Source organism: Cimex lectularius, unplaced genomic scaffold (assembly GCF_000648675.2).
Source record: "Cimex lectularius strain Harlan isolate CLEC.00 unplaced genomic scaffold, Clec_2.1 scaffold76, whole genome shotgun sequence".
Classification (NCBI taxonomy): domain Eukaryota; kingdom Metazoa; phylum Arthropoda; class Insecta; order Hemiptera; family Cimicidae; genus Cimex; species Cimex lectularius.
In genome coordinates, this window is record NW_019392636.1 from 556,360 (window position 1) to 575,057 (window position 18,698).

Below are 18,698 nucleotides of genomic sequence, written 5' to 3' on the forward strand. Positions count from 1 at the left end.
GTGTATTTTTTTCACTCTTAAGCTACAGAAATAATTAAGCCTGTATAAATATGTTTTGAGGGCAACCTTATAGAGCGTGCGTAAGTATTTTTTAACGGATAGTCATCGTGGATTCTCAAGCACGCCAAACCTGTTTGTTTTTGTTTTTGTTTTTTAATGAAATTCTTCTTAAATATTCTGGGCATTCGTTTTTGGATTCCCCATTTCCATTTGACGTGATCTGGAGAGGTGAACAAAATTAAAATCGTCCAATATCGCCATCTTGGAATTTTATTTAATAAAACAAATATTTCTAAGTTGGCTGACCAAAATACAGTGAGGAAATCTGGTCCGGATAATTACGTTGTGATAGATGGGATTAATGGCTAGACTTGTCAACGGATAAAGAAGCGTGAAAAAAAAAGAGAGTTTAAATTCCCTTCCAGGCTATAAATAAAGTTATTTTTAATCCAAAAACACGTTTGGGCAGTTTTTACCCCAGAACTTGAACAAATTTTAAAACTTCGTTGGCATTAAGTAGTAACATTCACATACTTTTAAAAACTTTAGATTATTTGTATCATCGCATTTGATCACATTTAGCATTTATGCTGACAGTTTCATTTCTTTTTTTCTTGTTTTAATACTTTTTCAGCAAGATATTTTAAATTATTCAAAAGAAAAGAACATTTTTCGATATTATCCAACTCTTTTCAATCCACAATCGAGCATAATCACCTCAAAAAAATAAATAAAATAATACAAGCATTTTGGCTGGTGGCCCGTCAACGGGATTCGCCAGCACAGGGGATCACCGGATTTATTCTTTTCTTCTATTATAAAAATCTCACTAAAATTCTTCAAAAACCGTTGACCGTACCGAATCCCAATATTTCCGTGTGTTTGTCACCGTACAAAAATCAATTAAATATTTTTTAAATTATGCACTTTTATACAAAAAAGACAGTGTTCTAAATGAGCCCCTTTGATCTAGAAATTCTAGAAAAAAAAGATATAGCTTTTAACGACAAAGTTTGGACAAATGTACAATTAACATTATTAGAAAAAATAGGAATGAAGGATTAAACACGATTACCACGGATAGAGTATCTTTTTATGAGATTATTTACTGATTCTGATTTATATAAGCTCAAATCTGCACAAGCGTGGACAATGTTGAGCCTATAACTTTCGCAGTCCACTGCCAATTCAAGCTTTTGTGCAATTTACAAAAAAGTACCGGCACGCCTCGAGAAACCCACCCTTGGCTTTCGGGGTCTGGTCTCGGTTCCGTCCAAACGGCGAGGTTGAGCTCCAGGGACTAACAGATAGGTCATTTCAGCCCGCAACCCATTCTCTAAGTCCAAACCTTCTAACACACTCATTCTTAAATAAATTCTTCCCTATTTCATTATTCAGTTAGAGAAGATGAGTTCTTGATAGTCCTCCATCAATCAGCCTCTGCACATATTATATAACTACTCTAATCTCACACTACACATTCACGCTAATAAATGCATTCAGTCTCAACATACAAAAAGAAACACAAAACGAGACCTATTCACATCATTCAGTTAGAAAAGATGAGTTCTTGATAGTCCTCCATCACCCTTTACATATATTATATAACTACTCTAATCTCACACTACACATTCACGCTAATAAATGCATTCGGTCACTACAGATAAAAAGAAACACAAAACGAGACCTATTTACATCGCTCAGATAAAGAAGATGCGTTCTTGATATTCCTCCATCACCCTCTACACATATAATATAACTAATCTAATCTCACACTTCACATTCACGCTAATAAATGCATTCAGTCTCAACATACAAAACGAAACACAAAACGAGACCTATTTACAACACTCAGTTAGAGAGGATGTTTTCTTGATATTCCTCCATCACCCTCTACACATATTATATAACTAATCTAATCTCACACTTCACATTCACTCTAATAAATGCATTCAGTCTCAACGTACACAAAGAAACACCAAACGAGAGATCTATAAAGTATTACTTCCTGTTTACTCTAAAAATCGAAACAAGAGACCCAGATACTCGCTGCCATGCTCATGCCCAACATATCGAGTTGCATTCCTACTTTCTATATGAACCAAGGATGACACCCTACAATTAAATGGGGCATATCGGAGCCTTGGCGCAAAAGTAGGTTGTCCGACTGTCAACCTCGCATGGCCTATTCATAATCGGGCGAGGACGACCCCTCTTCTTCGACTCAGATCTTCCGAGGAAAACCAATCGACAGCGTTCTGATACGTAAGAGCTTCTTTGTCGACCTGACCCAATGACGCTGCCACATTCTTTTAATAATTTTGTAATCCTCTTGATTTAATAATAATTTAACCCTCCCGACCAGTGTCCGGGTAACCAGAAGACAACGACCGTTTTGGAAATTTAAATCCAATCCATCCACACTCTCACTCACTTTAAATACATTCTGTCTTATTTGCATACCATTTACTATGTATGGTTATGGTTGTTCGGTGTTATCCATCAGCCCTCTCCAACATTCACGCCAATAAATACGTCTCAATCCACGCTAGGAACACAAAACTATCAGAACTGTAATCAGTAAAACAACCCGGTTTCCTCGAAAAATCGAATACTACTGACTTGCTGCCATTCTCAAGCACAATTCTCATATCGGGTTGCATTCCTACGCGCTCACTATGTAGTGCCACGGAATGACACCTTTCAATTATGTGGGAAACATCGTACAACCTTTCTCTGCATTCCGGTGATTATTTCATTATAACTTTAACATCTTTCAAAGAGAAAAAAGTTGTTTCTGGCTAGAAATTATTTTTCAAAGTTCTCGCTACTAAAACGCTTATTTCACGAAGGTTTACAAATTTAGTATTGATCACATCTCACTGGAAATTTAACGTAGTTTTCAGTGGCTTCAACAGATTTGTCCAAAACCTTTTAGTTTTGGAGTTATCATAGTTTATTTGAAGCAAGGTCGTGAAATCTTAAAAATTCAGAAAAAGTGGAATAACTCCGAAACTGCTGAGATTCAGACTATAGTTATTAGGACTTTTTGGTTTCATTTTGGACGTAGAATCTACGGACAAAGTTTGTAACACGAGTAGCCGACTAGTGTAAATAGTTAGGCATAGGAATAACGAATTTGATTTAAAATCTATTGAAACTTTGACTATGGATTTTCAGAACATGATTTAGCATGTAGACGCTGTAATAATGATGAAAACATGTAAAGTTTTTTTTTCAGAAAACTTTTCGTCTAGGTTTGCAAAGAAAATGATTTAAAAAAGCATACAGTAAACTGAAATTTTTCTATTTTGTCAAAGCGACCTCCATGCCAAATATTTATATAGAACCCCGTATATAGACATATTCGACCATAGAATCTCCTCGTCTTTAAAACATCGCCCTAGGATTACTCGAACTTACAGATTGAATGGACAATTATTTCTCCTATTGGCTTTTCCCAGGGGGGGGGGGAATATTATCACAATCCCAGAGAATTGAAGAAGTGGGCGACCCATTTCCCCCGTCTTTAGAAATAGAGACGAACCTATGTAAATTTAGTCTTTCGGCAGCCCCCACCATTTTCACGTCATGTGAACCCTTTCGGCGGCCAATCGGAACCCTACTTGGGTGTCAGAACTCGCTGCAGCACCCGAAAGATCCTCAGTGATTCCAAGCTCAGCTACCACTAACCAATCCTCTCCTTCTTCAGTTTTAAGTGGTGAGTATATTATATATTTTCAGTCAATAACCACGTTTCGCATTTTACGATCGGCCCTAGATAAAAATTTGCATTTAAATCATACTTTATTTTTTGTTTTGTAAACTGTATATGCAATATTTCTTAAAACTGTTAAGAAAAATTTAACTCTTTACTAGCATACATCTTTTCTACCAATACTGCGTTCTGCATCCAACAGGATTTAACTCATTTTTATCCCTGTGCTTATCCTATTCACTTCTTTTCATAGTGAACTTTTGTAAAAGCATCGTTTATTATCTTTATACGAAAAAACTAAGATTTATGTACGGATTTATCATGTAAATAACAAGGGATTCTAAAAATAGACGGTGTATCTGGTTTCATTTACTAAAGAGGCGGCGTTCCTCTAGGCTTTTCTTTCTTAAGTCTAAAAATAATTCTGTTAGCACGCAAATCACTCTACTTCTTTCCTTGCAATTTAGCTTCTCATGATCGCACTTATCACCACCAATTATATATAATTTATAAATTGTTTAATCTCTATGAAACAATTCCTGCGGAAAGGGAGCTGCCGAGATGCCTTAAGTGTATTAATAAAGTCAGCAATGACACCAGGTCAAAAATAGACGTTGGAGGTGAACTCGGACAGCCTAATTTGGACCCACCGCCCGGTTCCGAGTCCTATGAATCTCTCGGGCGATTTGTTTTGGAAATTGATTTTAAACAAAATATTTAAAACAAGATCACTTGTTTTAGGGAAAATAATCGTAGAATTGATTAATTAACAGTTGAAATATTCGGTATGGAAGGGTTGGCCGGTTGCCATTTGCTCTGTTCCAATTATTATGGCAGAAGGTCCTCTGAGCTCAATATTAAGTTACGGATTCGCAATGTTTTTTTTGGCCGAATCTTTTGTATAAGTGCCCAATTCTTTGGCCGACTCTTGAATTTTTTCAAATCAACTTAAAAATTACTAGTAGCATAAGAAATGGATATCTTGTTTATTCTATAAACTCTTCCGTTCTAATTGGTTTGTCAAAATAACAGATTTTTATTTTATTTTCAAACTTAAAGGACATTCGTAAAGAAATATATGCTAAAGCTGATAAAAATTTAATAGGTATGTAATTTAAAATAAGTCAAAATGGTGTAAATAATGCAATATACTGTGAAAAAATATAACCGAGCAGAGTTATAAAGCTATAGCATATTCAGATCTCTACACCTTTCTGTCCAAGCATACTGAGAAGTGAGAAAATAAAACGTCTAGTCAGAATCGAACTTAAACTTGTAAAAAGGACACGTCTGACCAAAATAGCACTGACACCATCATCTGAAAATGGCGATACGAGGCGATACCAGACTATCGAGGATAAAAAGACTAGGAAAATAGGAAGCTACAGGATTCATCACAATATAGACTTTAACGAAAAATCTCGGAACCCAAGATCCCGGATGATTAACCTAACCAGGATGGCGACCTTAGTTCCGATCAATGCTAATTGTTTTTAAACGTTGTGCCTTTCTAAAATTGCAATGACATATTCGAACTGACAGACATCTTTTGATGATTATTACTTCTTGGTATGCTACGGTAGCTTCGCCCATTTTATATAACAGTTATGGCCATTAAAGAGCCGTATTTGTTTGTTTCAATCCCTGCTGACTCTGTTACGTCTTGGCAGATTTGGGTAGTTTTGCCAATTTTATTTGGCCGTTGAAGTTTCATTGTTTCCTTCAATCCTGCTTACTGATCGAGAAATGGCATCCTAGTAACAAGCTTTTATATTTGGGAGAGACTTGGTTGAAGTCTGCGAAATGATAAACTACAGTTTGATCGTCTGGTTTTCATCCTGGAGTGTCTATTCTCATCAGTATGTCAGACTACACATTCTAAACATAAAAAAAGTCTAGCCAAAATAATACACAGACCGTCAAATGAAAATGGTGATGTACTGAAACGCGTCTGACAGACCGAACCGGCGAAGATCGAAGGCGATCGAGCTACAGGTTCGTCACCCCTTAGACCTTAACATAAAATCTCAAACACTCTGATGATGGATCAATCTAACCAGATATAAAGCGGATTAGCCCTGTTTTATGCCCTCATCATTGAAAATGCACTTAGGTGATAATGCTAAGTTTTTAATTTTAAACTTTTGGCCTTTTTAAAGTTGCAGTGACCTATTGGGCTAAACGTTCATATAAACATGACGTCTTCTGACGACTACTACTTCTCGGCAGATTTGGGTAGATTTAGTTATTTTATTTAGGTGATATTTCAATGGCCATTGAATTGGTTTATTGTTTTCTTCAAACCCTGCTTGCTTCTTCTTATAATTTCTTCCTAGTATCAAGAAAAACATAAATTTAACGATGAACTAGAAACATAAATTATTATTCTTGTGTGTAGAGATTAGTGACCGTTAATCGATAGTTATTCATATATCGTGAGATGCGGTCTGGTGTGATGTAGGTTTCAGAAAAACATTTTCTTTATCGTGTCAACGTTTCGATCTTTATTGAGATCATCTTCATGATGATGATCTCAATAAAGATCGAAACGTGGCACGATAAAGAAAATGTTTTTCTGAAACCTACATCACACTCGACCGCATCTCACGATATCTGAATAACTATTATCATTCTTATTATAAGACAATTTTAATTGCAAAAAATACATTCTTTACAAAACATAAAGTATTAATTGCAAAGGCAAAAGCCGTCTGCAGGAGAAAAACTTATGGTTAATTAACAAAAATAATATTTATAAGCACAACTGGCAAAATTAAGTAATCATTACAAGCAAAATATAAACATAATAGCATTACTAAAGTTTAAAAAGTGAGAGAAGACATTTCCCCGAATTTTACGGAGTATCAAATATCGAAAATATACATGGGGAAAAGCAGAATTTAGTCACAAAGCACTATCACTGGCCCAATCAAATCGAATTCTCCAAGCATGGCGTGCATAATTAATAAGTGGCCGAGGGTGAGACAGACCTGTCAAGTATGCAACACTTTCGCTCCTTCAAAGGGTTCCGATTCCAAAATAGGTAAATTTGATTTCAACAAGAAAAGGGTATTGTTAAAGGTATATAATTGGAAGATATTTGGTTAAAATATACAAAGTGATAAATCTGCATTTTGACCGACTCGGATCATCCTGGTCTGCCTATTATCGCATTGTCTGTCAGAACATATAAAAGAACATGTCTGCCAAAATAACACATAGAACATCAACTGAAAATGTCGATATGCCGCAACGAGCTGCCGGACCAAACCAGCGAGGATAAATGGACCAGGAAGATCGAAAGATCGTCGCCACGTAGACCTCAACATGAAATCATAGCTTTCCTAGTACCTTGATGATCAACCGATCCTCCATCGCGATCTACCAAGATCTCTTCCAGATTGACCCCATTTTATGTTCATATTATAGAATGTTCACTTAGGCGAATGCCAATTTCTTCAAAATTCTTTGTGCCTTTTTTAAGCTACAGTACCATATCCAGACACACGCTTCGCATAAGACATGCTCCAATAACTCTGCTACTTTTTTAAGAGTTTGGCAAGTACCCAATTTTGTTCCAAGCTTGATTAACTGGGAAATATTTTGTCCGTGCAGAAATGTATCTGCAGTTTGATCGTTTCAGATCACCCTAGTCTGTTTATTATCGCTTGTCTGTCACACCACAATTTCCAGACATGTAAAGTAATCACAAAATATCAACTGAAAATGTCAATATAACCGTTCTTGCTAAATGCGTCTGCCGAACCAAATCAACGAGACTAAGCGGACCAGGAAGATCACACTATCTGAAGCGACCAAACAAGCGTAAATAAGTAAACACATCCATTAACCTTGATTCTTCAGGCTCTATTGTCTTCGGACGATGAAGATTTTGTGAAAAAAGACAATTTGAACTCTGGCCTAAGAAAACGTCCCATTTTGTCAGTTTTATGTGAACTTTGCTAACACTTTTCTTTAATTGGAATACACAAACAAAATGCAAATTTATCATCGCGTTGATTTAATCAAATTGATATTAACTATAGTATTACGACCAGTAAGACCACTTTTTTTTTAAGAATAGTTATGAAATTTCAAAGACAAAGCCGGGGATTAGAACCCAGAACCGATAACTTACCAAATAAAATAATTTTTACATTTAAACATATTTTCATTTTGGCAGCTTTTGCGGCATTATTTTTAAATAAAAAATAGCGCAAACTTTCATTTGCTTTTATGTATTTATATTTTTACCTCCACCACTGCCATTTTACCCTCCCACCCAATCCACTTCCCTTTCTTCCAACTCAAACTCTTTATGAATACAATATTTTTTTAATTTCAAACGCAATTTTTTTAGATAATTTATTATTATGTATTTTTTAAATAAATAATCGTTTTTATCTTTAATTTATAAATTTAATTAAAATAAAACAAGGCTATATTGGTATTTAACTTTTTAGGTAACTACCCCCAAGGGCATCACGAAACATGGCGGATGATGAAGTGAGTACCACTTTAGCAGAAAAATAGTACTTTTCTGAATCCAATTAAAAAATATGTTTTGTTTCTATAGGCGAAGAAAGCAAAACAGGCAGAAATCGAGCGCAAGCGTGCTGAGGTGCGCAAGCGTATGGAAGAAGCCTCCAAGGCCAAAAAGGCCAAGAAAGGTTTCATGACCCCTGACAGGAAGAAGAAACTCCGTGTAAGTATAGCAATTTTCTATTAAAACTTTGTTGCATTTTAACCATTTTCCTTTTTCTACTTAACTTAGACTATGTTACATTCTATGAGATGAAAACTCATTGGAATTTTTTTACAGCTACTTTTGAGGAAAAAGGCTGCTGAAGAACTGAAGAAGGAGCAGGAGCGCAAAGCAGCCGAAAGGAGGAGGATCATTGAAGAGAGATGCGGCAAATGCTGTGATGTTGAAAACGCCAGTGAAGGTCTGTATGAGCGTCCAGGAACTTTTTTTTATACATGACATTATTATGTTAGTTTAAATTAGTTACTTTTTCCAGGAGTTAAAAAAATCATTTATTTAAAATAAGTTATGAATGTTTCAATCACAAATTAAGATTAAATTAAAAATGTTTTATTTTATTTTAAAAACATACACAAATTTAGCCAATATGAAATATGATGTTTATAATTTAAATTTTCTCTAACACACTGGATGCCACACCAAATCTCTACATGTCCCACAGATAAACTCAAGAAAATCTGCAAAGATTACCACACTCGTCTCTACAAATTGGAAGATGAAAAATTTGACGTCGAATACATTGTTAAAAAGAAAGATTTTGAGGTAGAAAATATTAAAAAGAATAGTAATAACATCTATCTTTCGCATTTTTTTAATTTTTTTATATTTTTTTGAAGCAAACTAAACTGCACCAAGCATTATTGTGTGGTGCCTTCATAATATACAACTGCAGTAATTGCAATGCCTGTTATATTTTATGGGAATAGTAATCTTTAATAAGTGTTCTATTCATTTTAATAGATTTTTTGAGTATAAAACAAACAGCAACTTTTTGGTGTTTTAACATTTTTTTATATTTTGTTTGCAATATTTTTCTAAAGCTTTGGATGTATTTTTTTCTTTCAGAGCTACTACAACTTTTTTTAATATATATTTTGGTATCCATTTTTGTTTCAATGTTTTAATATTTTATTTTTATTTTTATTCAATGAAAAACATCTACCACAAAAAAAGAAAAAAGTAACAGCAAGAATAATCAATTCTGGCACAAATAAGACTCATTTTTAGGTCAATTTGATCAATGCTTATAGATAATTTATTAATTAATTCTTTTCCAAATATGAGATATATATTTTTATTAAGTAAATATGAAATACATATTCTATGATGATATTGCAGTAATAAATATAAAATGGAGTAATAATATAAAAATTTGAGTATCACCCAAAGAGCATAGGAATAAACATGTAAATGATAAACACACATAAACAAAATCAAAGCCTTATGTTCCATATAGGTAATTTAGTTTTATGTATTTTATTTCATTTATTTATTTTGTTTGGTAAAGGTCCCACAAATATTTTACTCACATGTGATAAATATAATTGTATGTACTACTAGTATTTGTGTTAGTAGCTCATTTTAATGATTTAAAATTGAGCTAAGCAAGTTACGCTAAAGAGCACTTGTGACTGCTTCTATAGCGGCCCTGAAGAAAATCTGTCAAGACTTCCATAAGCGCATCGACCTATTGGAGCACAATAAAATAGACATCGAGTTTGAAGTGGAGAGAAGGGACTACGAGGTTAGGAAATATATTTTCAAAAAACCTTTTCATTAATGTTTTGAGTAAGCAGAAATATTATTCCCTAATTTGTTTTCAAAAGCAGTTTAATTGCGTGTTCTATTAGTGCCACATGGATGTTGTTCATCCCGCTGTGTAAACATTTTATGTATATTAGTTTGAGGCTTTTTCTTTAATATTTTAAAAAATTACCCTTACTTTTCTTATTAATAGAATACTAGAACCATCCAAGTGAGCAATATTTACGCTTATAGCTTAAAATGTTTTTATTAATACTCTATCTCTCATCCACTCTCTCTCCTCTTTCTCTCTCTCTTTTTCTTTCTCTCTCCCACTCTCTCTAATAACTATATATATAGTACTACTATGTGTATAGTTTTTTATTTAATAAATTCTTTGATTACTTAATTGGTTGATAGTATTTGGTGTTTCACACACAGTTAAATTTTTTTGCTTTCGTTTTTGCTGTATAAATAAAATGTTACTTCCACTTGTGCCCTTTCCCCAATCAATGAAGACCAAGTACGGTTTTTGTCCATTAAAAAAAAAAAAAATTAAAAAAGAGGATTTTTTTGTTGAAAAGGGAAATATATAAATGTTTCAGCTGCCCTGCAGACGTTATGTACAGAATATTACAATAAAATTTGCAGACTTGAGGGTGACAAATACGACCTTGAATGGGCCATAAATATGAAAGCGTTTGAGGTGAAAACCTAATGAAAGTTATAAAAAGAGCAGTGTATATAATTCATTGATGCTAATAAAAACTTATTCGTAGGAAAAACAAATGCACGATTAGTGGGGGTAAAACTGTATAGAAAAAGTTCCCCACATTGCTTATTGTGTCCATCACTTATTTTTAATTTTCATTCCATGTTAATTATTGTGGTACGCTCCCAGTCCAGCCCAAAAATAGCTTTAATTCCTTGGGGCCAGGACTAATTCATTTGATTTGTCACTAAAAGGACATTTGATAAATTGTAGAATACTAAAAAAATAAGTCCCGCACTTACCTATACCTAACAAGCTATAATTATATGCATACTTTATTTGTAACATTTATTAATTTATTGCATTTTAAAAATTTAACACAATTGGGTCTATATAGCTACCCTAAAATTAGAGAAATCCTTTATCCACTATTCAAAATAACTTTTAGATTTCATTATTTTTAGAGGCTAGTTCCAATTTTTTTAAATAAAAGTGCACATTCAACAATTAGATTGCTTTTGTAACAATCATAAAACCAGAAAATTAAAAAAAAAAATCTATTTCTCGACAATATTTTGTATAAAGTTGTTGGCAATTATTTTTATCACATTATACATCGGAGAATGTAAATTTTCATAGCTATATAGACTCTATAGCTATTTTCTACGATATAACACATAAAATTGGCTTACAGCTGCAGTACAAACACTATGCACTGAACTTTGGGATCGGGTGAACATTCTTGAGGCAGAACTCTATGATATTGAAAGGTTTTACATAGTTAGGGAATTTGAGGTATTTATTATCCAATAAAGATCAAATTTTGCATTTTATTTAAATAAATTTTCAATATTTGATATTTAAAACCAAAGAAGGTTGATGAAACACTGTTTTCTTAAATGTAATTTCTTCTATTTTTATTATTCTTTCTTATTATTTTACATTTTACTTTTATATTTTCAATATTCCTTGGAATGCTCATTGTTATGTATTTTTATATTCTATTATTTACACTAAAAATACAAAACATTTATATAATTTTTAACACACTAGAAACTCTTTTCTTAGGGTCCTTTTTTTTACATAAATATTTTACATATTTTAGTTATATTAATTATTTAACAAGAAAATTAAACATAACAATCACCCTGTATTTTATGTGAGATGTAAATTTTTTCAGCAAATCGAGTATTTTTTTGTAAGTTGTATGTTTAAATAAGTTTCATCATACTAATATACTTTTCCATACAAAATCCTAAATTAACTCTCCAAAATTTGATCACAAGTTGAATCATTTAATTAAGTTTAGAACATATTCTGCTGCTCTAACCCAACATACTCTTGCTCAGATGGCCTTCGTGATGTTATTCAGCAGTATCATGACCGAACGTATTTATGCGAGAGCCAGAAGTGGGACTTGGAATATGAGGTTCGCAAGCGAGATTGGGAGGTAAAGACACCAATAGAAAAGAAAACGCGTATTTAATTTATTATTCAGTAAATTTATTAAAGCGCCAAATCCCTTAAATTTGCGACTGGAAAATTATTAGATTTTTTTTATCGATATATCAGCTATTTTTTTATATATATAATTTATTCATATGCTGTTTATGAATGAGATCATTAATTTTATTTGAGTATAGAAATCACTTGAATCCTCCATCAGGTGGCCGCACGGGTATCGCAATCATTTTATTGTTCATAAATAAAAATGGGCAACCAAAATTTATTTATCTCATGCAAAATAAATAGTTTAAAGCAATGTAAATAATCCAACACTATTTTATAAATATTTATTTTATTTTTATTATTATTATCTACATCCCATACTTTTATTTCAAATCACATTGAAGTTAATTATATTTAGTGCCAGTTTTGACAGCAAACTTTTGCCTAGTATCTTGTACACCAAAATATAACCAATATAATCAATAAAGATAATTCATAACTTTTATTTCATGAAGCTAATGTAATTTCATTGAACATTCAACATAACTATTTATATTTGTAATTAGAAGTGTGTATTTAACTTCATAAATTATAATTTTACTTAATTACAGTCAGAGGATCTCCTTATTGAACAATTTGTTTACTTTTAATAAAAGATTTTACATAGTTTAAAATTTGTTGGGCAATGTCAAAAAAGCAAGCTCTGGGTGGTTAAAATAACAAAGTAATGTTTCTTGACATTTATAATAACAGTCTAATTTTTTTTTTCACGTTTAGAAATAATTTTGGCTTTGAATAAATGAATGATTTTGACCACAAGGCAGACTACACAATAGCCTACAAACCAAAAAAATATATAGAAAAAATAGCTGTTATATGATTGCATATATCTCAATTCAATAAATACTCTTATGTTGCATTACCTCCTCCTTAACTTAAAGGAATAAAAAATAATCTCTAAACAATTATAAATTATTGTTTAAAATTGACATTATGAGGTAATGGAGCAATAGTTTAGTGGTTCAGACTTGGCGAATGAAAACAAATTTTTTGTATTTGCCTTAAGAACTCTTGTTTAAGAAATTCAAAAAATTTGTTCAGAGACTAAACCTCAGCCAAGAATGGATCTTTGATGTTGTAGATGCTAACCATAAAAAAAAAACCCATAGCTACAGAACCAATAATCCCAAAAGTGATTGGATGGTCTAGACTTTTAAATGTAATTATTGATGCTTGGGATTGTTTACATGTTTCAAATGTGTTTTGTTGAAATAAATAATCTAAAGACAAGAAAATGATATACTATTGGCTGGTGCTTCAGCACAATGGAAAGGAAAAACAACGAAACCGTGCCGAAATGATGTCTTAGCTGCTTGTTTTGTTACAGTCTGCAACATATATGTATGATAATTAGCATAACATTTTTTAAATAATATTTTTCAATAACTTCTATGTCAGAGACTCCTTACTTCAAATTTAAGTGGTACATTCATAAAACTGAAATGTTAAAGGATAAACCAATTAAAGGACATTTCCATTTTATTACTTTTGCATGTACAATACAGTATGTATAGTAGGGAGTAAAACACAAATTGATGTTAATGTGTTTTCCTTCCATGAATGTTTTGTTTTATTCCTGCACGACAACCTTTGTTGGGTAGTCTTTGTATTCCTTTATTGATATATCAGCCTTAAATATAATTTGTTTTATGTACATTATTATTTAATTATATCGAACAAATGTTTTTTTGAAAATGAGCATTACCAAGGAGTTCTTTATATATATATATTTTTTTTTATTTTGTAAGAGTAAGTTAATTTTTTTTCTATTTATAGAAGTTCTAATGTTTGTAAATGTTACAATATTTACACTGAAGTCTACTAACATTTTATTTTGCATTCAATACTTTCAACATATAAATTAATATTTTCATATATTTTTTTTTAGAAATGGTTCTGTTGTTTCACACATTAGAGCAACTTTTCAGTTAAAACTAATTATCGAACAGACTACTGAAGCAGAAACAGAAAAACAAATTGGGACTGCCATTCGATGACAAATAAACTCAATCTCTCTGTTTTGTTTTTGATTTTTTTTTACTTTTTTCCACAACAAATTTTTCCAAACAAAATCAACATTCAATGTGAAAATCTGCTGAATTGAGTGTTGTTAATGTATATTTTTGATTTTTTTAAATATTTTTATATAGGCTTTTTTTTTGTCTGTTCTTTATAGGTTTTTGACATTTTAATTTTTCTCAATATTTGTTAAGTAAAATTTGATTTTTGAAATGGGATGATGTAATGCCAGAAGAAAGTGGTACTTTTATTTATTTGTATCTTATATTTGTTATTAAACCTTCAAACTGTTTTTTTAACACACATCTATTTGCAATATGAAAATAGTGGATTTAACATTTATAAAATAAATTTAAGAAAGATGAAAATTTTCCCTATTATTGTATGTTTGCATTGTAATACTTGAAAAATAAGAACAAATAAATTCAGTTGTAGTTTGCTCAAAGTACAGAGTGAATATGCATGCATTAAAATCAATAAACAATGCCATGCTGTTGTAACTAACAATGTGAATTTTAATTGCATGTTTTCTTCTTTTAATTTGGTTGGCATTAGAATGTTCTTTCAATTTCGCTGTGACTAAAAATAAATTATATTTTATTTAAAACTAGTATTATTAAGTTCTCTAAGCTTATGTTTTGGAAATTTAGCTATTAAATCATTTTTTACAACCCAATATAATTCTTGTATAAATTTAATTTTTGAAAATTCAATTTGAAATTTATTTCCTGTATTGCCATTATTATTTTTATTTCCAGACATAAATTTATCTCTGTTTAATAAAATTTCTTTGCATTATATTCCAATCTATCTTTGGCAAGCTAGTTAAAAAAAAAATTAATTTAAAAAAAAGCATGCACTAAAAAATTTCTATACACTTCCTTTAATCAAATATGAATTACCAACAGATTGCCGATTTGAACAGCCAAGTCAATGACCTCCGAGGTAAATTGTAAGTACCGCTCGTTTCAACTTAACCCGTACGTCTTAAATACGGACAGAGTAATGAGAATTTTTTACGCACTTTCCCTACAGCGTCAAACCTACATTGAAGAAGGTCTCCAAATACGAGAACAAATTCGCTAAACTTCAAAAGAAGGCAGCAGAGTTCAACTTCAGGAACCAACTTAAGGTTGTTAAAAAGAAGGAATTCACTCTGGAAGAAGAAGACAAGGAGGTATTTATTTTCTTCTCTATACATGTTATAGTATTAGATAATAGTTCATTCTCCTTCTTATATGTAATTTAATGAAGTTTTAGTTTAAAAAAATGTAAATTACCTTAAAATATTTATTGTGGGAATCGTTAATCATATTGTTTTACACAGATTTATTAGCATCGTAATCTCAATTGTCCAATTTTTTTCTCTGAACTACTCAATTTTCTTCTAATTCAAAATTTTGTCTTTAGCTTTTTTTTCACCCTACATAATTTTTTACTTACATTTAGCTTTTTAACTTTATCTCACGACAAATATTTTAAGTTTTTAAGGTTATGAAAAACTTACAATTTTATTTCTAGTTATAGATAAAAACAAAAATGGACTTAAATAAGAAAAATTGTAATTAAAAGAAATCTATATATGTATATTTAATAATGCTAATACATTTTTTTTATTAAATTTTCACTGACAGCCCAAGAAATCAGAAAAGGCAGAATGGATGAAGAAATGAAATGTGAAAACATCACACCACTTTTACACAAAAACATTAAATTTTAACAACATAGACCTTGTATCCATCTTCCATTATGCATTAATATAAATATTATTTAAACAAATAGTGTATTTGTGTGTCTCCTAATTATCAGATTGTCCTGCTTTCTGTGTTTTATTCAGCAAGGAAATGGTTATTTATTGTAATATTTCAAAAAACCTCAAGTTCAAAATAGCCTTAATCTCCTACTAGTTTATCAGCTTTTAAAAAGTAAATTTACTTTTTTTTTAAATAAAATAAATTCAAATTAAATTTGAAATTAAATAATGTTTAATTAACTGATTGCAACCTCAATGCTGCCTTATATTGTTATCATTGCTGATTGCATCTTATTAATTTCGATGATTAATTAGTTATCAATTAAACCCATATTATCTTTTAAAAGTAAATTAAAATAGACTACGTGATAAAGGTGAGACTTTTAAATTATCGTCAGAGTAACATGTTTTAGTTATTTTAACACATTTTGAATTTTTAATATCATGTAGATATCCCTGGTTTAGACAAGTATCATTTATTTTGAATATTTTTGTATATAGTACCCTTTTTTATTATTGTGAATATTTTTGTTTATATATACCCTGTTTTTCAGGTTTGACCCCTTAGCATGAAGTAGATTGCTATTTTTCATTCTAATAATATTTATCCTTCCTTCTTAGTTCCGCAATAATCAAATAAATAAGTAACTCCCTAGAGTATCTTTTAATAAATCCATTTCATATCTTATTATTTCATATCTTGTTTTGTCTATTCCCTTTGTCCAAACCATTCCACCATGTATATACATCATACATCACAACTTCAACACTATCAAGTATAGTACATTTTTTCCCTACAATTTATATGTATATATTTATTTGTTATTTATTCTTATGTATCTTTAGTTATTAGTTTGATTTGTCCTCTTTTTTTGTTTTTCATAAAGTAAATGTGCATAACACATTTGACATGGGCACACTGCTGTATAAAAACCGCTTCAAACTCTAATATGTATATAAATGAATTGTTCATGTACAGGATATTTTTTACTCAGATGGTTTTTGTATATTATAGTACACTGATGTACAATTGTAAATAATTGTAAATAGTGAAGTATTAATTATTGAATCTACAACTAAGCTAATGGTCTTGTTTGTTCTTCTTTTTTTCAGAAAAAGGGAATTGTCGACTGGTCCAAGAAAGACGAGAAAAAGGTGCAAGAAGCATAAAATGATATGCAAAATGGAAATATTTAACCTTACTATTTTATTTAAAATGTAAATAAATTAATATCAAGGTAATTAAAACCATGGATACAAGAACACAAAAAAGAGAAAGAGAGTGAAATGAGATTAATAAGTTTAAAAAAAAACTAATGCTACTTTACCTAGAAAATATATTATGACCCATCAGTTTCAAACCTAAAATGGTTGTTCACCTCCCCAGTGATTTTGCATTTCAAACATTTTTAATTTACAATAAATGTAATCTCTTGTAAATTGTCATATTTATTAAACCTTACTTGTATGCCTCAAATATTAAAAAATGTCAAAAATGTTGTTGTAACACACACTGATATGATGTTTTTCTTTTCCTTAAAATCCTTCTTTTTTTACTTTATAAAAATATTACTGGTATTAAATTGTATGTGCGTCCCTTTCTAAAAATAATATATTAAAAATTTTGTCAAATTAAAAAAAAATTGTTTAAATTTTATTATTTATTAATAATTAATTACATTCAATTTTTGGGAAGAGATATTTATTAATGTTTGCATTGAATTAAAGGTTTGCCAACTTATTAACTTTCTATGCTTTGCAGTTTGCAGATTCTTGTATAATATATTTACATTGACCCCCAAAGAATATTGAGTCTTACTTTGTGTAATGTGAACAAAGTATGGCGTGTGAATGCATTTATTAGCACAAATGGAGGGGCTTATCCCCAACAGCCTCGAGGATGTTCCATAGCATTTTCCTAACTATTGCAAGACAGCTGTACACGAAATGTTTTGTTGCCTGTCTCTTCTAGACATAGTTGCCGTCAGTCATCTGTTGATCGTACAATTTTTTTAGATAGTTTTTGTCTGGATCATGTCCTGTAAATATGTTTGAGTTTTTTATTCTTTTTGGTTGGACCTTCTTTCATTGGGTTGTTTTTGAAAGTAGTACTTCCTCATGCCTGGCACGTTCCCACTTTCCAGTATTTGTTGTCCTTTAATTACCCAAGGTAATAGTTCTTTTTTTAATATGGCTATACTTTGCGCCACAAAATTGATTTGGGCATGTGTTGTTTCAAGAATTCCTTTCTAGCTAGGATGTCTGCTGTCTCATTGCCTAAAATTCCCTCATGAGCTGGGATCCACTTTCATGTTCGGCTATTTTTAGATCTTTTTTTAGTTTTTACAAGTTTTTTTTTTTAGTTTTACAGTTATTTATTTTAAGGTATTTAAGCAATCCCAGACAAGCCGCTAGTGACACCTTCGCCAAGCACATTGTGAAAGGGGGTCAGAATTATATTACAATATTATTTTAAAATTATTCTCAAATGAATGATGCCCAACCATTTATTTTTTTGTACATTTGTTTTATTATATATATAGTTTAATCCAGCATTAAAAGTCTTCATTTACTCTCAGTATTTATTTTTACGTTCTTTAGAGATTGTTAAAGTTGACATTTCAAGAAAAACAAACAACACATGCTTTTTGAATTCTGAAAAGATACTATGTGGCAGTTTTACCTGTGTATGTTTGTA

General features: G+C 31.0%; 1 protein-coding gene across 8 annotated transcripts; it reads left to right on the forward strand.

The window, feature by feature from the left end:
* The first annotated feature begins 3,551 nt into the window (after positions 1–3,551).
* Positions 3,552–17,517, forward strand: LOC106669823 (troponin I). Of its 8 annotated transcripts, none has more exons than XM_014399592.1 (8): positions 3,552–3,721; positions 8,182–8,224; positions 8,295–8,423; positions 8,541–8,664; positions 8,926–9,026; positions 15,156–15,199; positions 15,283–15,424; positions 17,114–17,517. In XM_014399592.1, exons 2-8 carry the CDS (start codon positions 8,210–8,212, stop codon positions 17,168–17,170), a joined length of 612 nt encoding a protein of 203 aa, XP_014255078.1. In that variant the 5' UTR covers positions 3,552–3,721; positions 8,182–8,209; the 3' UTR covers positions 17,171–17,517. The 8 variants fall into 8 exon arrangements, with proteins under 8 accessions (XP_014255078.1, XP_014255080.1, XP_014255081.1 ...); XM_014399594.1 differs by lacking the exon at positions 8,926–9,026 and adding an exon at positions 9,908–10,008; XM_014399595.1 differs by lacking the exon at positions 8,926–9,026 and adding an exon at positions 10,613–10,713.
* Positions 17,518–18,698: the final 1,181 nt, after the last annotated feature.

Bases quoted from the DNA above. Each gene is read 5' to 3' on its own strand.
- LOC106669823 (XM_014399592.1), top strand. The intron at 8,424-8,540 runs GTAAGTATAGCA...ATTTTTTTACAG, and splicing joins ACAGGAAGAAGAAACTCCGT to CTACTTTTGAGGAAAAAGGC. The intron at 15,200-15,282 runs GTAAGTACCGCT...CTTTCCCTACAG, and splicing joins AATGACCTCCGAGGTAAATT to CGTCAAACCTACATTGAAGA.